General features: G+C 37.0%; 1 protein-coding gene across 1 annotated transcript; it reads right to left on the reverse strand.

Annotated features, from left to right (window-relative positions):
• Window positions 1–1,191: 1,191 nt before the first annotated feature.
• Window positions 1,192–22,905, reverse strand: TRA2A (transformer 2 alpha homolog). The gene is made up of 8 exons (XM_043589089.1): window positions 22,699–22,905; window positions 12,452–12,585; window positions 8,663–8,828; window positions 6,694–6,882; window positions 4,136–4,251; window positions 2,947–3,072; window positions 2,387–2,454; window positions 1,192–2,230 (listed from the first exon to the last, which is right to left on the reverse strand). The coding sequence occupies exons 1-8, from the start codon at window positions 22,732–22,734 to the stop codon at window positions 2,220–2,222; spliced, it is 846 nt and encodes a 281-aa protein (XP_043445024.1). The 5' UTR covers window positions 22,735–22,905; the 3' UTR covers window positions 1,192–2,219.
• Window positions 22,906–23,296: the final 391 nt, after the last annotated feature.

Here is a 23,296-nt window from a genome sequence, read left to right on the forward strand (position 1 = left end):
GAGAAAGAGGGAAACACAGAACCCAAAACAGGCTCCAGGCTGAGCTGTCAGCACAGAGCCCGATGTGGGGCTCAAACTCATGAACCACTAGATAATGACCTGAGCCGAAGTTGGACGCTTAACCAACTGAGCCACCCAGGCACCCCCGAAAGTTTTTTTAATAGGGACACCTGGCTGGCTCAGTTGGTGGTGTGTGTGACTCTTGATATTGGGGTTATGTTTGAACCCCATGGTGGGTGAAGAAATTGCTTAAAACAAAATCCTTAAAAAATAGCCCAAGGCCACTTCAATCTCATAGATTTCATCAGTCTATTACATACATTAAAATAATCTAATTTTATCTCCACTGTTTTTTTTTTTTTATTTTTATTTTTATTATTTTTTTTTTTTTAAATTTTTTTTTTTTCCAACGTTTATTTTATTTTTGGGACAGAGAGAGACAGAGCATGAACGGGGGAGGGGCAGAGAGAGAGGGAGACACAGAATTGGAAACAGGCTCCAGGCTCCGAGCCATCAGCCCAGAGCCTGACGCGGGGCTCGAACTCACAGACCGCGAGATCGTGACCTGGCTGAAGTCGGACGCTTAACCGACTGCGCCACCCAGGCGCCCCTATCTCCACTGTTTGAGGGAGAAAACAAAGCTCACGCTCCTATCATTTTTTATAAAAGTTGCGTGAAACATAATCCACCTCTTTGCTAAAACACTTTCACCTAACATTAGAATATGTTCCCTATTAGAATGTGGGCTTCTTGAAGACATAAACCATATTATCTTTCCTTCACCACGGTGCTTGGTATTGAATACTGTTAATATCAACAACTTGGCTGACAGGAAGGGAAGCAGGAGGAAGAGGAAGAAGAAGCACCTGGGTGGCTCAGTTGGTTAAGTGTCTAACTTCAGCTCAGCTCATGATCTGATAGTTCACGAGTTTGAGCCCCCAGTCAGACTCTGTGCTAACAGCTCAGAGCCTGGAGCCTGCTTCAGATTCTGTGTCTCCCTCTCTCTCTGCCCCTCCCCAGCTTGTACTCTGTCTCTCTCTCTCAAGAAATAAACATTAAAAAAATTTTTAAAGACCGAGGAAGAGACAGAATTATACAATCAGGTATAGCAAATATGTTAGGAAAAGGGACTGGTTCCCAAATCAATCCAGTTATAGTTTCCCATTCTACCACAATAAAAGAGGCAGTCTGATTTTCAAAGAAATTAACTTTTATTTGAAAGGAGACTACTTTTCCTCACACTTATCTTCTAAGGACTCTATACTATACAATAATAGCCTGCTTAACCATTGTCCCAATACCAAAATTTCTAACAGCAAAGTATACAATTGCTCTAAGTAATAAATAAGAGTTGTCCTTCACTGATTAAGGGAATACTTAAACTTCAATAAATTCAACACAAAAATCACACTTTAAATTTTAACAGATGTATTTTAAATACAACATGTTTTGTAGGAGTCCACAAGCTTTTCATCTCTTAAAAAAAAAAAAAAAAAAAAGAAAAAAAAAAAGACATAATTTTTAGGGTTCAAAAATTTCGTTCTTCAAAAGAAATGACCAAGTGTTTTCTTTTATAGCTTCAAACTTTCTACACTATTTGACTGCTCCATGCCACCCCAGACAAACTTGACATGACTGAACTACTTTATGTGTTACTATCTTTCCCAAAAGAAGTTAAAAAAGGAGTTTGTTTTAAATGCAGGTCTCTAGTACAATGTGTAATACAATATCTAACACAAAAGAAGCTTTAAAAAGATCATTTCTTTCCTCATTTGATTAGCCAGGAGTTAATTTTCTGTAAAAGCAAAGCAAAGGGGAAAAAAAAACATTTACAAAGTGTAACACTGGGGATTCCTTTTTTACTTAAGATGTTTAACTACTCAAAATGACAACAATTATATCTTTAAGAGTATACTAAAAGGGGTGGAAACAGCAATACAACTGATAAAGTGTAGATGGTAAATAAACCGAAGATTTTTTTTTTCCAAAGGTTCTTTTTAAAGGAGTAAGAAGGATTAGAAGCTTGGGGAAATCCAGAATTAAACAAAACAAAAACCAAACCAAAACCAAAAACAAACAAAAACAAAAACAAAAAACGAAACACACCAAACTAAACCAAAGGAAAAAAAAAAAAAAAAAAAAAAAAAAAAAAAAAAAAAAAAAAAAAAAAAAAAAAAAGAGAGAGAGAAAGATGTCCTCATCAGCAACCATTCTGTTTATCAATAGCGTCCTGAAAGAGAGCAAAAAATAAAAGTCAAAATGACAATTATAGTTTGACTTGCCTAGTATTCGTCCAACTATGAACAATCTCCATATATGCTGATTTTCTAAAATAAACCATTGATTACGAATGGTTCTTAATGCCACAAAGTAAAAGTGTACATACGTGGACTGTAGGAACGAGATCTTGATCGTGATCTGTATCGACTATAGTAAGGAGAAGGTGATCTTCTTCTGTAGGAAATAAAAGATTACTTTGCATACCACATAATCACTGAGGCAGATGAAAATAACCATTACATTCTCTGTGTGCCAATTAATACTAGAACAGCAAGCATATGACACAACAAAATATTGGCAAATACAGATTACTGACCTCTGTTCTCAATCTTGAGAAGATAATTTCCCCCTTCCTCAAGAAATCATCATATAAAATCTATTTTTTTAAAGTTACTTAATTTTGAGAGAAAAAAAGCACAAGTGGGGGAGGGGCAGTGACAGAGGGGGAGAGAATCCCAAGCAGGCTCTGCAAAAGTGCAGAGCCTGAATTTATAAACTGAGATCATGACCTGAGCTGAAGTCAGTTGCTTAACCAACTGAGCCACCTAGGCATGTCCCTGTAAAATCTATTTTAAATATTTTATTAATGTATACGAAACAAAAATTAAAAGTACTAAATACTATTATAATCTAATTTAGAATGAAAATTACAAATTAAAACATTACCTGTACCGGTAATCATAGTCTTCATATCTGTCATACCCACGATCATATCCTCTATCATAGTAAGAATCCCGACGCCTGCCACCTCCTCCACCTCCACCACCACCTCCGCCACCGCCACCGCCACTACTACAGAAAAATATAAAAATTTTACATCAATGTGATTTTCCAGTATCATTTAATACTAACTGGTGCTTAAATAAAACGGAGGAAGGAGGGAAGACAATGTAGAAAGAAAGATTATCCCTTTTCGCGTCGGTTACCTCCACATCTCACTTTGCTGACTCCCATGGTATTATTCTGCTTTGGCTTCCTATTATTACATAAATAACCAGGAATGATTTCCCAAAACTCTCCAAATTATAAACTGCTCTTTTATACTACTCAAACCAGCAGGACCTTTTCAACAAGGTGAAATGAAGCACTGTGCTAGGAAACAGTACCAAAATGCTTAAGATGTGAGTCCTTAAGACTAATTCAGATGCAATTAATAAACATCATGAATTAAAAAAGGTTAACCAACCCGGAACAGCAAAAAGAATTAACTACCTTACACTGAAGTGCATCACTACAACAATTTTGAGATCTGGTTTATAAGACTTTGGCAGTGAATTTAAACTCTAAGCACTTTCTCCTGTACTTTTCCCAACTCCTAACCATAGGTACATTATTTTCACTTTAGTTTTCCGTAGGCTCTCCTTGCCAAACCCTACATTTTCCTCAGCAAGGCTTCAAAATAACTGAAAGTAATTCCTTCTTTCATTCTTAGCAATACTGTCTTTGGTTGTATTATATTAAAAAAATATATATATAAAAGCCTCTGTTTATTTTCTGCAATGTGAAAACTGACTTAAAAAAAATATGTATCACTATCCAATAACGCTTCCCTATTCACAAGGGTTCCAAAGTCACGTAAGAATAGAAACAGAATAAATGCTTAAAAGCATACACTATTTTTCTCATCTTTAATAAATTTTCTATTTGTATTAGCATCAAGCAAAGAGTCAGGAACGACTTTGATGGCTTTAATTTGTCCCCCTCCTCAAACAGATATTAGAATATGTACAAATTAAGCTTTCCATTCTAATTATAGGAAAAAATCATTTTATCTGCTAATTAATAAAAAAATTTGCATGCATTTCTGGTGAATTTCTGGCTCTTACAGTTTAGCTTAGAAAACGTGTTATCTTACTGAGTTGGTCTGCCCATGTAGATGCCAGGTGTAGGTGTGTGCGCTCTCTTGGTAATAGAATAATCCACACGAATTCTTCGACCATCCAGCTCCATTCCATTTGCTCTTTCCATTGCCTTTAACAGAGAACAGGCACAGAAAGTCATGCATATTTTACTAAGAAGAAACTACTAAAACTGCCAACAAATTTAACACATTTTCCATTTGAAGTTAAAAAAAATTAAAATTCTCTAAACACTTCTTTCCTAAACAGTAGGGACCAGGATTTTATATTATTAATTCTTGCTCTATGCATGTCAATAGTATTGAGTTTTCTAATGTACACACAGACACTTAAGCATCCCTCTGCTGAAACACTGGGGGCAGCTACAGAGAAAAAAACCACACAAGTTGGGAAGCCTGCATAACTCTTGAGGCTGCAGTTACTAGTTTCAGTCTAGGCAACTCAAAGCAGAAACTGCCATTCAGCTCACCTAAAACTATTTCTTAGGTAACACACCGCCACCTAGTGAACTCCAAATATAAAAGAACTTTTAAACCGGCCAACAAATGCTCCTGTCTTTATACCTGTGCTCACATTCCCTAACATTCTGCCCTTTGGCAAGAATACCAATAAATGTGACAATAATTCAAGTACATTACAAAGTTCTTTGGAACTACAGTAAAGTTGCCAATTTCATTTTATCTTATAAAGGAAATAAACCAGGCGGAGTGGTTGTGGGAAGAATCAAGAGCTAGGACAAATAAGTTTCATATTTAAAAAAAATCTTAAGTTTTATACTTCACAACCTTCACTTCAGGTCAGATATCCTAGTGTTTTTATTAAAAAAAAAAATGTTTACTAATTTTTTTTTTTTTTTTTTTTGAGAGAGACAGAGCACATGCAAGAGGCAGAGAGGAGAGAGAATCCCAAGCAAGCTCCATGCTCAGTACGGAGCCTGACACTGGGATGAACCAGGAGATCACCAACTGAGCAGATTATCAAAGAGCAGGCTGCTTAACCAAGTGAGCCACTCAGGCACCTCCTCCAACTACTTTTTAAGTTTATAACTTTATCCCTTGAGACCAGAAATAAATCACAAATATGTAACCAAAAAAGGTAATACTTGACAGATTAAAACATTTAGAGAATGCTAATTAGAACGTCTATTACATAAATGATTTACAACCTGGAGGATTACTTTGTTAGAATTATCTGGGGTTTTTCAACCTTTGCACTTTGGGACTGCTAATTCTATGTTGTGGGTGGCTAGCTTGTGCACTATAATTGTAAGATGTTTAATATCATTTTTGGCCTCTCTCCACTAGATGCCACTAGCATCTATTATTTTTGAAAAATATGCGAACTTTTATTACGACTGTTTATGTCGCAATCAAATACTGTTGATACATAGAGCAACAACCCATATCCAACTACTATCACATGTAAAATAGTAATTGGATAACTACTATAGGTAAAATAGTACCAACATGAGGCTCAAACTCACGACCCTGAGATCAAGAGTCACATGCTCTACCAACTGAACTAGCCAGGTACCTGACATTTATTAAGGTTTGATAAGAACAGAAAAAGTTTTGATAAAAACTCAACAGTGGGCTTCAAATTCCTTAAAATGGAATTTTCTAACCCGATCACTATGAACTCTAGTATAAAGTAAGCCTACTGCTCCCTTTATATTCCACTATCAAATACATTAGAATAGCACAACTTCAGGGGTGCCTGGGTGACTAAGCTGGTTAAGCATCCGACCATTGGTTTCGGCTCAGGTCATGATCTCGTGGTTTTGTGAATTCAAGCCCAACATCTGGCTCTGTACTGGCAGCACAAAGCCTGCTTGGGATTCTCTCTCTCCCCATCCCCAACTTACACTGTGTCTGTCTCTCTCAAAATAAATTTAAAAAATAATTAAAAAAGCAATTTCTTAAAAAAAAAATAGCACAATTTCAAATCATTGATATTGATTATGATCACTGTTAGGAAAATGAAGAAAGGCAATAAAAACAAGAAATGAAAAAAGACCAATTTTTTCTAGGTATATTTTAATTATAGAACAAAAATAGATGAGTATGAATGGAAACACACTCTATACATGGGGAGCTCATGTGACACAAAATTAAACAGATTAACCTAAATATTATATGGTTTCTCTTTAACTTTTAAAAAAAGATTTTATTTTTAAGTAATCTCTACACCCAGCATGGGGCTTGAATTCACAACCCCAAGATCAAGAGTTGCACGCTCCACCAACTGAGCTTGCCAGACAACTGAAAATACCATAGAATTTCTAGAAAGTTAGTTTAATCACCTTCTTGGGAGTATGAATAAGACTTAGTCAAAGAAGAATATTCATATGCTTTATTTTTTCTATTAACTCAAACACATACATCTCACTTTCCAAACTGTAACACTGAGAGGAAGAGTTTGAATAGACTCAGGTCAGGGAATGAAAGAGAACATGTTATGGAACTGGGAGACTATCAGTCAACTTTTAACAATAACCTGACATTATAATCATGTACCTCAAAAATGTCAAATTGACAGATAATTATAAAATTACCTCCTTTGAGTCATCTATTCTTTCAAAATAAACAAAAGCAAATCCTCGTGATCGTCCAGTTCGCTGATCATAAACCACATTGACACCACTCAATGGTCCGTATCGAGAAAATACTTCACGAAGATCTCTCTCTGTTGTGTACAAACTGAGGCCAAACACTCCAAGGCAAGTGTTGGGATCTGGATTTGCCTGTTGAATATTTAAGATGTGATTTAATTTCAAGCTCCAAACTGAAGTAAAAAGCCACACAGAAATACTTTGAACACCTCATCTAATACACAAAGACTATACACTACTTCAAGTTACTTGGAAAGAAGAATTTAAGAGGAAAAAACCCAGATGAGTAATATTTTACAGTTTACATACAGTACACTCACCCCTTCTTTGGAGTATACATCCAGTTGTATCCTAAATAAAAACATCCCTACTTTCTATTTCTAGTCCTGCAATTTTCAGAATGTATCCAAAGAATCCACCCTAGTTTAAATTTGAAGCCTTATTCGTGGCTTATTCAAATGTTTTATACCTTACAGATTTGTACTTAATATGACTTCATCTGTAAGTGCTTTCTCCATTTTCATTAAGGACATTCTTTCAATTTTCCCACAATCCTAATTTGAAAAATGTATTTACACATTTCAAAGCATCATTAAATAACAGCAGATTCCATTACAGTTAAATGATTCAGTATCACACAGAGGGAAAACACAGCATCAAAGTTAAGCACAGGAAGTTTGAGGCAAGCAGCCTGGATGAAACCTGGACTCTGCCAGTTAGCCAAAATCCAAACATCAATGTCACATAACCAAGGCTCAACCTGCCTATCTATTACATGCATTGAAAACCTCTGCACAGTGCTGAATGTGTTAGCTATTATTATTACTACATGTATTTCCCTGCCAACTTCCCTCAGCCTCCACCAAGTTTTTTTTTTTTTTTTAATTTTTTTTTTCAACGTTTATTTATTTTTGGGACAGAGAGAGACAGAGCATGAACCGGGGAGGGGCAGAGAGAGAGGGAGACACAGAATTGGAAACAGGCTCCAGGCTCTGAGCCATCAGCCCAGAGCCCGACGCGGGGCTCGAACTCACGGACCGCGAGATCGTGACCTGGCTGAAGTCGGACGCTTAACCGACTGCGCCACCCAGGCGCCCCTACCTCCACCAAGTTTTTAATCTCAATATTTTCAGCTCAGTTTTTCATTTTAATTCGTAAAACATATATTTTCTTCACAAATTTCAACTTTTCACTCAAAAGTCAAGAAAATAAAATATACAAAAAATATATTTTTTTTAATATTTAATTTATCTTGAGAGACAGAGAATCCCAAGCAGGCCCTGCAGTTGGGGCTGAAACCCATGAACCATAAGATCACATTTTGAGCTGAAAACAAGAGTTGGACATTTAACTGACTGAACCACCCAGGTACCCCAAGAAAAGAAAATATATTTAAATCAATATAAATAATATTCATATGCTTAAGGATGTTTCTGGAATATCACTTTATTTATTTTTTATTTCCTTAAGTAATCTCTACACACAATGAGGGGCTCGAACTCATAACCTGAAGATCAAGAGTCGCATGCTCCACCGACTAAACCAGTCAGGTGCCCCCTGGAGTACCACTTTAAAATAACGGTCTAGGGGTGCCTGGGTGGTTCAGTCAGTTAAGTGTCCAACTTTGGCTCAGATCATGATCTCACTGTTTGTGAGTTCAAGTCCTGCATCAGGCTCTGTGCTGACAGCTCAGAGCCTGAGCCTGCTTTGGATTCTGTGTCTCCCTCTCTCTCTGTCTTTCCTGCGCTCATACTATCTCTCTCAAAAAAATGAATGAATGTTAAAAAAAACAACAACAACAAAAACCCAAAAAATCCAAAAAGACGGTCTAGTCTCATGAAATCAAGATATTATGCTATAACTAAACACCTAAGACAAAATAAGTTTTCATTAATTTTTTAAAACTACATACCCTGCTGCCTGTATGTCTTCTCCGGTTAGACATTGGAGAGTGACTTCGGCTTCTACGACGCCGGTATTCAGGTGTATATGACCTACTTCGAGATCGTCTCCTATGAGAGTGAGAATGGGATCTGGATCGAGTGTAACGTCTATGAGAATGCCTCCTTGACCTCGACCTGTGAGAGAAATAAATTTAAGTGAAAATACTGAAGCAAATGGGTAATGCCAAGGATTTATACATGTACCCCAGCTCCTTTTTACTTTCTGAGGCAAGTATATTCTTCTTGTTCTCTTAATCATACAATCATCTTGTTCTCAGTCTATCCCTTCTACACTCTTTTCACACTATACCTTACAAGCATGTTACACCTCTATCTTCTTTTAAAAGAAAAACACAAAACAAGCACTAAGGAAATCCTGCAATATTCTGAGACATGGATGAACCCTGAGGACATTATGCTAAGGCAAACAAGCCAGCCACCAAAAGACAAATACTGTGATTCCACTTATATAAGGTTCTTGGAGTAGTCAAAACCATATAGCCAGCAAGTAAAATGGTGGCTGCCAAGGGCTGGGAGAGGGGGAAAACAAGGGGCCACTGTTCAATGGGTATAGAGTTTGTTTTACAGGATGAAGAGTTCTGGGACAGATGGTAGTGATGGTTGCACAATGTGAATGTATTTAATACCACTACTCAATAGCACTCTTAAACATGGTTAAGACTGTCAATTTAAAAAAAAAAATTTTTTTTTAAATGTTTACTTATTTTTGAGAGACAGAATGTGAGTGAGGGAGGGGCAGGCAGAGAGAGGGGGAGAGAGAGGGAGGGGGAGGAAGGAAGGGACAGAGGGAGAGGGAGAGGGAGAAAGAGACAGACAGACATAGAATCTGAAGCAGGCTCCAGGCTCCGAGTTGTTAGCACAGAGCCCGATGCGGGGCTTGAACCCACGAACTGTGAGATCATGACCCGAGCCAAAGCTGGAAGCTCAACTGACTTGAGCCACCCAGGTGCCCCAAGACTGTAAATTTTGTTATGTGTATCTTACCATAACAAAGACCAATCATCAACTGCCATTATCACCACAGTAAAATCCTTTGATTCTTACCATCTTCTCAATATAGTTCTACATTCCCTTCACTGTTAAGTGTCATTTCCTTTCCAATCTTTCTTTAGCCCACTGCAATCCAGCATCTCCTAAATTAATCCAACAACCTAAATGCCCATGTAATAGTCTTCATGTCTAACAGTCTTCATTTCTTCAAGTTTACTACAGCATCTCACTTGTCTTTCCCCTGCTGATTCCCTAGCTCTTCTCCTTTCTCTATTTCCAGCCACTCTGATTATTTCTTTGCCTCTTAATGTTAACTATTTATTTACTATTCACATGACCCATCTTTGATAAACACACAGACCAGGAGCGAGCGATCAGTCTTTTTTTTTTTTTAACGTTTATTTATTTTTTGAGACAGAGAGAGACAGAGCATGAACGGGGGAGGGGCAGAGAGAGAGGGAGACACAGAATCAGAAGCAGGCTCCAGGCTCTGAGCCATCAGCCCAGAGCCCGACACGGGGCTCGAACTCACGGACCGCGAGATGGTGACCTGAGCTGAAGTCAGACGCTTAACCAACTGAGCCACCCAGGCGCCCCATGGAGCGATCACAGTCTTACAAAATAATTTGTTTAAGGCATTCAATAAATGTTATACATGCTAAGGGCCAGAGTGTCTAAAAAGAGAGCACGTGCATGTAGAGAATTAAACTAACAAGGGAAGATTATTCAAAACAAAGAAGGCTAACAATGAAGCTGGGAGACATATTTTACTAGGTAGACAGGGGAAAAGTATTCTAGGAACAGCAAAAGCAAAAGTTCCTTGGCAAGACCTGGAGATGTAGTTCCTAGCACATTTAAGATATGGAGATTTCCCATTTTCCTTAACACTAATTTACAGCCTCACTGTAAAAGATAAACAAACATTAATAAGAAATCCTGTCACTTAAAGTATCAATTGTTGGGGCACCTGGGTGGCTCAGTTGGCTTAGTGTCTGACTTCGGCTCAGGTCATGATCTCACGGTTCATGGGTTCGAGCCCCGCATCAGGCTCTGTGTTGACAGCTTAGAGCCTGGACCATGCTTTGGATTCTGTGTCTCCCTCTCTCTCTCTGCTCCTCCCCTATTCATACTCTCTCAAAAATAAATAAATGTTAAAAAAAATGAAAAATGTTTATTTTTTGTGGGGCGGGAAGGGGCAGAGACAGCGAGGGTGACAGAGAATTCAAAGCAGGCTCTGTGCTGACAGCAGAGAGCCTGATGTATGGGTAGAACCAACGAACCTTGAGATATGACCTGAGCCTAAGTCAGACACTTAAGACAACTGAACCACCCAGGTGCCCTTCAACTGTTAATTTTAAACAGTAATGATAAATGACATAAATTAAAAACCCTTCAGGAGTCCCTAAGCTTTTCTCTGAATCAGATAGTGGTAAGTATTACGAAAAAAAATTAAGAGTAAGGCAATAAAGTGTGTATGCTCTTTAACGTTCTCAGGTGGCACACAGAGAATGAATTAAGTGACTGAATATCTGAGGGAGGAGAATTCTAGGCCGAGAACAACAAGTGTGAAGGTCCTAAAATGAAAACATGCTCATTTCCATTTGCACACCCAAATTCTACACAGTGCTATTCTGCACATGATTTAATTAGAGTGGTTAGTGAATCAAGTTGGATCGTGGATAAGACAGAAAAGATAGCTGTGGACTCAAGAAAAGTATAGCCTTTTAATGGATTTTTTTTGTCTCATGCTCCCTTGCAAACAAACTCTACACAAAGAAATTATGTCTCCAATTAAGAAATTATAGGGGCGCCTGGGTGGCTCAGTTAATTAAGCATCACTATCTGACTCTCAGTTTTGGCTCAGGTCATGACCTCATGGTTTTCTGAGTTTGAGCCCCACATGCAGCCTACACTGACAGTGCAGAGCCTATTTGGGATTCTCTCTCTGCCATTCCCCGACTCATGTTATCTCCATCTCTATTAAAATAAATAAACTCAAAAAAAAAAAAAAGAAAAAAGAAATTACATCGACAAGAGTTCCAACCTGGACCTACTGAGTCACAATCTTCAGGTAAAGGATGTAGCTGGAATATGAATCTTGAAACAGCTTCTCAAATCATTGTGATAGCCAGTACAACATAGACACATCAACCTTCTCTGCTCTAAATTACATGCCAAGTATCCAATGGAGAAATTTACCTTTTGGTTGTACAAATACTGAAATAAAATAAAAACCAACCCTCAGATGCCAAATGCATTTAAATCAAGCAACACATATTGAATCTATATTAACAGCCAGCATCTGATAGGTTAACTGGGCTAAGAGAGGACTCTGCCTTATCTAAATCTTTATCTAGAACACTTAAAAAAAATCTTTTATTTATTTATTTTGGGAGAGTGTACATGCATGAGAGTAGGGAAGGGGGTAGGGAGAGAGAGAATCCCAAGCAGGCTCCACACTCAGTGCAGAGCCCAACAGGAGCTAGATTCCATGACCATGAGATCATGAGCTGAAAGGAGATCAAGAGACTGACACTTAACTGACTGAGCCACCCAGGCACCCCTAGAACATTCATTTCTAAACTCCACAGTTTGAGAAAAACTACTTCATGTTTTGGGTGAAATTTCTTTGGTCTTTGGTCTAATCTCTATACAAAATGCAGCAAAAACAAGGAATTTAGTAAAAAACCACTTTGCTCTGAAAAATCCAAGGAAAGCATCTTAAGTACTATTTTAAGCACACTTACCTGGATTTTGATCTTGATCGAGAATGGGATTCAGAGTGTTTGGAAACCCTTGATGGACTACGAGATCCTGACCTGCTCTCCGATTTTACACGAGCAGGAGTTCCCGTTGGAGATTTTGACTGAGAGCGAGACTCCTAACAAAGAAGACAGTATTACAAATGGCACTGGTCACGTAGATGCCTAACACCTAACATTTAAAGTACCGTAATTATTTATATTGATTGCTCCTGAAAAACAAATGGTTAGGCAACACCCTCCAGAAAAAATTTCAGCTCATTAATAACCCATTGTTAATACTGCTAACTGTCCTCAATAATTCCCTACTTGAACCAGATCACCAATTCTCTATTAACTAAGTAATCATGCAAATTCATCTACAACTTGATCATACAGACACTGGAACATAAACCATACATTTACTTAACCTAGGACCCATTCATTCTTCCAGATTCTTTTAATTCTACTTCACTCTTGCTTTCTACTTCTCTTCATTCTTCATTGAGTTTTTCATTTTTCATACTTCGTGTATTCTTCCCCAATTCAAACAATTCAAAATAGCCTTAAAAAAAATATTCAAGTGCTTCTATCTGACCAATCTTCTGTTCAATTTTTTCCCCCATTCAATTTTAATTTTCTGATCTTTAATACTTTTCATTAGCCTTCTTTTATCTTGATTTATCTTCCACATTCTTGGAAAAAACTCTTCAATTTCTTCACGAACATTAACCTTAATGGAAAAAGAACATTTAGTATATTTAAGCACGTGGGGATTATAAAACTCTGCTGGAGTTCAGAATGTTATCTACCAAATGGAAAAGCCAGCAGGTAAAGTGCAAATAACTAGTTTATTAAAAAACAATTTTATAATCTTTAAAATTTTTCAAAAGTCTAGTTTCTAACAATTAAAGAAAATTTACTGAATTTCTCTAAATGTTTTTTACCATATTCTTCACCCTCCTCCCCTTTCATGTTTCATCCTATTTCCTAAAATGTGAACAATTTTAATATAAATAATTAATCCAAGCATAAATCTAACATTAACTGTAATCCCCCCCACGTATGTCTTAAGTATTTACTAATTTATAACTTGAAGTCTTAGTTATCTTAAAATGAGCTTTCACTAAGCCATGCTAAGATACCAAGATACAGTTAAAGCAAAGCATTCTGGGCTGAAATTTGCACACATCTACCTAAACTCAATTATTAGAGAACACATGCTGATGTTCAAAGTAAAAAAAAAAAAAAAAAAATTAGTGAAATTACTAACATCTTTTCCCAATTATGTTTGACCACTATCTTTGCACACTCCAACTTAATCAGAAACATATGTTCTGAAATAAAGCACAAAGATAAACTTACGGGGAAAAGAGGACATGAAATTCTTAAAATGCCCCCTTTGGCTTATAAATTACTAATACATGTAATTTTTCAACTGCGCCATTTTAATATTCTGTATTATCATGAAGTATCATAATGTACAAAAAAATATACAATTAGTATCATGGTCTTTATTTTTTGATCCCACCAATTTTATTAATAGTTTTCCATATTTTATGCAGTTACACATACATATATTCCCTTCAGTAACTATATCCTATATCAGAAAACTGACTGGCTTCTGAAAAAGTTGGATATAAATCAAAACTTTCCAAATCAAATGATTTAAAACTGAATAAGAGACTGTTTCTTAATCTGACAGATATATGATTATGACCAAAGTAGGATGGGACAGTCCGGTTTCTCTGTCCATTTACGCCTTGATTATCATTGTAAATAATTACCCAAACCTCACACCCATTTTCATTTATGCCATAAGACTATCATGCAACTTCGTTAAAACTTTCTCTCTGAGTTTAATGTCCAAAGATTTACTTATCAAGAACTGTACAAATGCTGCCAGGCCTGTTTATTTTTTCAGATGCAAACAAAACTGAAACATATAGCTACCTTTTCCTTCAATATCAACCTTTCCCATTTAGCTACCTGTAAGTCTTTCACCACATCTCTCTGAATTCTCTACAGTCTCTAAATTCCTGGACAGATGCCTGGAGCAGGCACAGCAATTTAGGTTTTTTCATTCACTGAAACTGTAAAAGCAGCATATTCTGTACTTCAAAAAAAAAAAAAAAAAGTATGGCCAATTTGCTTGTAATTGAAGCATTACACAGGCTGGTTCATTAAGGTGAAAAGAGTATCTTCCCCTCTCTGCTTTCCCTTCTATAACACAGATCCTATGTTATTCATTTATGCTGTTGAACAGCAGTAGATGAAACACTATGAATATGACCACAGTTTATGTTTACATACATATCAGAATGCTCTATGACACTGTAAAATGTTTAATTTTACAACTGTATAAATCAGTCTTATATTAAAATCTAAGTTTTTTCTTAAATGCTTATGTGAAGCTTTCTAGTACATGGGAAAAATATTATGGTCCAAATATGTGTATGTTTGATTTTCAAGTCTTCCCTCATAAATAAATATAACAACTGAAAATTATTCAATAGTGCTGAAAATCGCCATTTCTTAGAAATTAATGTAAACAAGCTAACTTAGTAACATCTTAAAATTTAAAGTTTCAATCTCAGTTCTGGCACAGAACTTACTGGAAAAAACGAAACTTTCCTTTTGGTTTGTTAAAACATTAAGACATGACAGAGTATTTTTTCAAAAGACATTAGGCTATTTTAAAAGAAGTCTTGCTGGGGCACCTGGGTGGCTCAGTTGGTTGGGTGGCCAACTGTGGCCCAGGTCATGATCTCCCAGCTCATGAGTTCCAGCCCCTCTTCGGGCTCTGTGTTGACAGCTCAGAGCCTGGAGCCTGGTTCCGATTCTGTGTCTCCCTCTCTACCCCTCCCCTATTTGCACTCTGTCCATCTGTCTCTCTCAAAAATAAATAAACATTAAAAAAAAATAAAAGAAGTCTTGCTTTTTAATTATCTAAGGTTTCACAAACACCTAATACCTCTTTTGTTGCCTATCCTTCAGTTTTTCTATCATGAAAACTTAAATCTGCATAAATTTCTTCATGGAATCATTCAAGGTTAAGAAACAGTCCTCTTACCTCCCTTGTTAACAACTGGTTACAAAGTTGTCACTATCATTTTAACCTCTGAAAACAATTTAGATACAATCTAAAAAGGTAAAATTAATAACTGTCAGTGAATTTAACTTGAAGAATAAACTACTAATTCTTCAGAATTTTTACTGTAATACAAAAAAAAGGCTCCTCATTCTAAGAACTGATATAGTTAATAGTCTTCACAAAGAAAAATGGTCATATCAATTAATATTTGCCATTTTTAAGTAACTTATTTGTCAAAAGCTGGTACGAAGTACCATTTTCACTAAATTGTGCATTAGAAACCAACCTACAACCTTTGTGGACAAATGCTAGATTATCCTTTTCTACCTTTGAGACTTATCTTTATTACAAAATCATAACTTCAACTTTTCCTCCGGAGAAATACATAAAACTTAAATAAAATACTGAGAAGGGCTGTTATCTGTCCTGTTTCACTTGATTACACTGAATCGACTCTGAAAGCTGCCCAGTCAAGAAATTCTGCAAATTCTTCAGTAACCTGCATTCGGATCCAACAACCATTAAAATAAAAGAAATGGACAGAATGACTCAACCAAGTCATATCCAAAATTTTATAAGCAATCTTAAACAGGCTTCCAGTATACCTTACCTACTATAAACCAGAAGCCAGGCAGAAAGTTCTCATAGTACAACCTGCTTAAACGGTGTCGGTTCTTTCAACTATTCTTTATTATCAAGGTACCTCTGGTGGCAGCTGAAGGACACAGCCAAAAATAAAAACGAGAGAGCTAACCACAATACTAGGAATGTACCACGGTATATCCAATTCAAGCAATCTGTGTTAAAATACAGCAGCATTTTACACACCGTACATAACTACAACAACCATGTACTATTCTTTTAATCAAGAAAAAAAGGTTATTAAATATATGCACACATTGCTGCAGAACATGAACAATTCCTAAGGTAAGCAATAATTGCGGTCTTTTAATACAGCTAGTATCATAATAGATGGAAGAAAAAAATTTCAACATATATGTTTAGTACTTGAAAGCCCATTAAAATGAACACATCACAATATAAATGCTAAGCTGTAACCCATTCTAATATTATGGCAATGCAAATTCCATACCAATAGTGCCAAGTTTATACAAATTCAAGTTTCTATGATAATAGTATAAACTTTAAAAAACAAGCTCTCTCAAAATATATTTTCCCACTACTTTATGAAATTGGAAATCTATGTCCATAAAAGTACACTAGTGCATTTAGGCAAATTTTATGTCCCAAAGCAGGGGGGGTGGTGGTGGTGGTGTACTTAAAATACTCAAATAGCTTATAATATTTATTGTACTAAGAACTTCATTCTTTAGGGCTTATTGGAAACCTGTGTTTATCCAATTCTTTAATTTCAGTCTACATAAACAGCTGTTCTGCCTCCTTCCTCTTGAGTATGATAGGCTGCTTCTCTTAGACTCTTAAGCTTATAAAAGAAATACTTCCACTGTCTTAACCCATAACTGCTATCAGAGTAATTCCTTAAAAAGAAAACACTTGTGTGCTGCATTCTAAGTGAGGTTAAAGTGGTCTTTCCATCTGCAAAGGCTCACAGATATACTAACACTTTGTCTTTACATTCTCTACAGTTTGGAATAATTTTGGAGATGCTTAAAGAAATTTAGAATTGTTACTTATGCATAAATAATGAAATATAAACTAGTCACAACCATGAAATCGCCTGAAATATTTATAGCCTTTTCTACAAATTTTAAGTGTGGTCAATAAACTGGCTAGCTGATATGTCATGACCAATTTTAACATGCAAAAAATTTAGTTATATTAAAAGCCAATAAATAATAGCTAAAAATTTTTACTAAGAACCTGCTATAGAATTTCTTAGGTTCTCATCTTCTAATATGGGAATATTTATGAATCTTGAGTAAATTACAGGGCCTTAGTTTAAAAAAAATAACTTTTCTTCTACCTCAGATTGGTCAGGCCTAGTCACTCATAATTCAAAATTTCATTTTGGTGAAAATCATGAGACAATAAGGATTATATACAACTACATATTGGCAATAATCTAGAGGAGGGAGGGGAAACCACATTTCCTTCATTATTCCCCTCTTAACTTTTTTTTTTTTTAAACAGTGTTTCCAGATTCTTTTCCCCATCTGATCATTAACACTTCCTCACCTGCACTTCTGTCCTGCTAAATCTGGTAGGACAGGTGAACAAATAACAATCAGTATTAACTAATTTAGCATGTGAATATATACCTTTTACAAAGGTCCCAGGGTTAGTTATTTGATGCCTGAGCACCCAGTGATAGTATCAAAGAGTAGGTTTTCACACTGTCAGGAAGGTTCTAAGAAACTATTGATTATCCTTGGCCATTTCACACTTGTTACACTACACAGACCATAGGTAAATAAATTCTGTAAATCCATAAACAAAGGTCATTCCTAAATATTTAAATCCCTTCACATTCTTTCAGATCTCAAGATTTTTTATTCTCATTTTTGGAATGGCACAAATCATTAAGCATCTGTGACAAATCTGTGCATTGGGGGTACAATTAGTTACATTGCTCCCTTTAGAAATCCTACCTTCTACCTATATTGAGCAGCGAAAGAATCTCAAATATTAAAATTTGAGCATTAAAAATGTTTCCTTAAGTTTAGCAATTCCTTGCTTAAAAATCCACAGAGGGAATAAAAAAAGCATTAAAATTGGATGAAAGCACTTAACTTTAATAAATAAATTAAACCTAAAACAAGACTGTCAAGTTTAATATTGTCACTACTATGGGAAAGAAAGTCTTACCCTTTTGTAACAAGTTGATGTGATGATATATATGAAATTAAATTGCTTAAGAAACTGAACTAAGTATTTTTAAAAGCTAAACGCTGACATTCTTATCTGTAAAATAGAGATTCTTTTTTATTCGTATTTTTTTAAAAGGAAGGGAGAGTGCAAACCTCCCTTGTACTCCCACATTTATTAAAGTTTCATCAATAGAAAAATTTTAAGCCCAGTTTTATTTTATTTTTAAAAAGAAGCCAGTCACCAAGATGGGTTTTGAATAGCTCAATCATCACCCCAATTATTACAAATCAGGATTCAGAGAAGAAAAAAGCTTCCGCTATTTCTGCTATTCTTTAACAAAATATCTTAACGCACACACATTTTAATTCCAAACTGGTACAGACAAATTTTTATTTTGCTCTTTGCTTCTGTCATCCAGTCAAACCATATCATGTGTTAAGAGGAACACTAGGAGTCACTTAAAAATATTCTAGCTACTCAAGAAGCTCTAACAAACTCTGAAAAGGAGACAAGTAGCATTTTTCCTCTTCCAACTGTGGAATTATAAGATAGACCCTACATGAAAATCTTTAACCTCTATTAAAAACCATGGGCCAATGAATGAGAAAAAAATGGACTTAACGTTATTCTAAGTTACGTTAAAAAAAAAAAAAAAAAATTAGGGGTAGAGGGTGAGTAAGTAAAATGAAAATTTCCATTCCCCATTATTTCTATGAAGAAGTCTAAACATTTTTTGGAGACCTAAATCCTAACTTTAATCGAAGCTGTGTGAAGCAAACAACTTTTTATGAAGATGACATGGAAAGGCACAGATCAAGTGCCAGCCTCACTCTCAGCTCAGAAAGACATTTCCATTTAAAATATTTCTGTAAACTTAATATACATGTCCCAAGCAAATTGTTTTAAGGAACCTACTACTTATTTTAAAGTAAAAATGTCTCATTCTTTACATCCCACTGCTGTCCTGTTTGGACCAGAGTCTTCACAATTTCCTTCCTTAAATACCTCGTGTGCCTTGCTGCTCTTCTTGTACCAGTCCCTCTGTTCTTTGCTAAAATTCCTTTCATTATGCCACTCCCAGAATTAAGAATCCATACATGCCTTCTTATAGCATATTGGATTAAGTCCAAATCCCTAAATCTAGAATTCAAACCCTCCATTATCTAACTGCATATCCAGTCCAATCTATCATCTATTACTGCACCAGCAACCTCCTCATTGTCATCTATTCCTTAACTGTAAGATCCAGTGTTAGGTAAAGCTTTCCCTTTCCCCTACCTCACAAAACCACCCAGCTTCATTTTCTGAATTCCTTATTCCTTCTATCACAGGGAACGTGATTATATACTTTTACCCAGATTTGAGCTGACAGTCATCTCAAATTAGAATCCAAGTTCTATTTCCCTCAAGAACACCTGACCTTTACTTAAAAGGCAGCAGATGCTCGACAGTTTTACCTTAGGCAGAAGGGAATTTTGATTGGGTTAACTATTAGGGTTACTTATAACAAAATTCAGCCAGTTATATTTTCCTTCCCCAAGTTCTTTTATTCCAGTCCTCTACAATGGAAGAAACATTAATCTACAGTGGAAAATTAAGCTCCTGTAAACTGTTTCTCACAAACTCTATTAATGTCTGAGATGCTCAAGTACACGTGCTCCTTTTTAAAAAGTAAATCAAAATATATACAGCATAATGTATGCAATGAGCAATGGACTGGGACCTGTAAATCTCAGATTCCTGGCATGGTCTTCTAGGCCTGCTTTACTTTCTAAAATGGCTAAGAATACTCTAGCCCTCGCAAAAGTATCGTGAGGAATAAATTAGAAAACATGTAAAAAATCGGGGGAGGAGGTGTGGTGTGGTTAAGATTCTGAAATGTTATAAAAAAGTTGCCCTCTAATTCTAAATATCTTTTCAGTAACATGGGGTTAATATATGCTATTTATTCTAAAGGTAAAGCAAATGAAATCTCAACTGACCCGTCAATGTTTTCTCTACTTCATTTTAGTTACAAAATTTGAAGTATAACTACTTAAAAACCTCAAAAACATCATTTGAAAATCCTTTTTTGAGTGTTTCTAAATGGTCATTACGTTTAGATACAAAAATAACATGACAACTATATTCTTTAAAAACTTTTTTAAACTGCTGGTTTGTGGCTAGCAGTTCAGAAATCACAACAGTTTAGAAACCAAAAGCACTAGTGAATGTTAAACTGTTGTAAGAAACAATTTTAAAAAAGAAAAAAGCACACCCTTAGAAAAGCTTCTGGCATTCTTCTAATTCTTTAACCAATAACAAATAAAGACAATTACCCCAACCTACAAAAGAAAAAAAAGATGTAACAGGTAACGGTGGGCGAACGCATTATTCAATCTACTGAGTTCATTTACACTAACATACACTTGGGTATCACATGTCAAAAAATATTTTCTATGACAGTAAACACTGTAAGGGGCAGGGAGGAGGAAGAACCCGTTTTCTATTAACATAAAATGTTAATGCCTACATACATTTTAGCTTAAAATTGGGTGGGGATCTTACATATACTGCCTTCTTAGGTGGGTAAGGTGTCAATTACCTCAAACTTGTTCCATTCCTCAATTTGATGACTAATTAAAAAGTAAGAACTTAAAGGACAACAAGGTCCCAGATAGTAGTCCTCTTCACTTCCCCACAAACCAAATCAAAACAAACATTAACAAAAAATAAATTTCTGTACTAAAGTCAACAGAAGGAAAGATTAATGGGCAGCCAAATTTCTTCCCACAACTACCTAATGTTATCAAAACAATCAGCTTATAATTATCACCACATATTTTTATTAGAAGATTTTTAAAAAGTTTTGTTGGGACAATCAAGACGCCACACTAAAAAATAAGCAGGTTCGACTACTCACTTGTATCTGTGACCCAGATTTCATTTTAAAACTCCAATCTTACAGGCATTAAAAAAGTTTTGTTTCTAACCTATTTAAATCTCTTTCCTCACAAAGAATAAAAGCCTAAATCAACCTTCCGATTTAACTGTCTGCTTCTAAGTACTTTTATTACGAACTTCTAAAAAAGCCAAAATTCATTCCAACCAGCACACACCTTAAAGGCTTTTATGCGTTTCCCCTAGTAACTAGAATACCAACACAACAGCAAGAACATGCTGCCTGGGGATTTTCTTTTCAGGGTTTAACACTAAACCACTTCCACCAATTACCACTGTAAGGTAACTTCGGAAGTAGAACTCAAACACTGATTAACGTTCTAGTGTATTTAGGCTGAGGATAACGTATCTTTGTGATGTTTATATTCATCGACCCCAAATAGTGAAAATCCCTGAGGCCCTCTTTGCTGGGGGATGCGGTGAGGAGAGAAATGGGAGAGGGCCTGTAATTTTCAGGTAACGTTTTGAGTAGAGAACAGTATAAACTGACTAGCTATTTTCAAAATACTGAGCCACAAAATTTGTTCAGTTATGTAAGATTTTTTTTTTTTTTACCGTAAAGACCTGTAAAGAAGTGGTTTTTAGATGAAAGATCATAGGAAGGAAAGCATTAGAAGTTGAGATATAAAGAAGAGAGAAAAAAAAAACCCAACATCAAGGAATTAAAAAATCAGGCGTTATAGCATTTCCACATTCATTTTGAAGTGAAAAGAAAGTAGAAGGGACATTAAGGGAAAAGGGCTCCTTGCGTAGTTTTCCCCTCACAGCTCTCGTCTTAAGAACGCTTAAGGGTCGGTGCGGTCGTTGACTAACCACTTCATTAGGCTCGTCCCACCTTCAACCTCAAGGCTTTCGCCTTTATAGACGCAACGCCGCCGGTTCCAACAGAGACGCGGCCGCTCACTGCAATAGAGAGCCAAGGAGACACAGGCCCCAGCTAGTCCCACGCCAGCTTCTCCCCGCCCGGACAACAGCCCCGCGCAGTTTCGACCCCGAGACCCTCTACGATGCTCGGGGTCGCCAGAAATGCCACCGCAGGAAGCACCTACCACTATCCGGCCGGAGGGGAACTCCCTGCCGTCTCCTCCCGCCCCACCGCGACGGGGACCCACTCCTCGGAACAGAGATAAGGAAGCCTCAGGGGTGGGGAGAAGGGAGCGCGCCACTGCGGGGGGAAATCGGACCTAGGAGTCCAGGTATCAGTCAGTCTCCAAAAAAAGGGGGAGAGGGGGTTATCCGTGGTGTTTGGGGGAAAGAGTGGAACCCAGAAGCCATCTTGGTATGTGAGGAAACAACCGTGATGGCTCCAGAGGCTGCTCCCCGCGGGACCCCGCAGGACTCCCCGCAACCCCGCCCGACCGCGCTCGTCCCCGTGAAACCCCGAGCATCGGGCCGCCGCCGAAGACGGCTCCCGCGGCTTTGTACTCACTCTGCCCTCGAAGTTGTTCTCCTCTACATCACTCATGTCGGCCAGACGCTCCCCAAAACTAAATGAGAGACAAGTGTCGGCTTGAGGGCCGATGGCCTAATCAACCGCTGACTGGACCGTGGGGAGGAGGAAAGAGTCGGCAACAACGGCCGCTCCACTCCACTCCCACTCGGTCGCAGGCTCCGGCAAAATGGCGCCGGCCCCGCCAGAAACCTTCTGGCCTCCTAGTGCGCGACGTAAGGGGGCGGGACGTCTCTGTGACGGCATGGCCCCGCCTCCCGCGAGGCTTTGTGGCGGTCCCGGCCTAGCGGGTGGGGGAATGGCGTGTATTCTGAGCCTTGGCGCGTTGGAATAGACTCCTCGGCTGAGTGGTCTCAAAACTTAGGACCCCTTTTTAACGTCAGTTGTTTTGAAGATTTTCAGTCGCCAGATGAGCTTTTATTGATCTTGGGCCCTTTAAATATTTTCAAAATGGATTCTGATGGTACAGAAAAAAACTGGGAGCGTATACAGTATTTAATTAATACGGTTTTATTTTGGGGTATTTTCAGCACTTCTATTATTTTTCTTCAACCTTTTGCCCTTTGTAATGTTATTG

This window comes from Prionailurus bengalensis, chromosome A2 (genome assembly GCF_016509475.1).
Source record: "Prionailurus bengalensis isolate Pbe53 chromosome A2, Fcat_Pben_1.1_paternal_pri, whole genome shotgun sequence".
NCBI classification, from domain to species: Eukaryota; Metazoa; Chordata; class Mammalia; order Carnivora; family Felidae; genus Prionailurus; species Prionailurus bengalensis.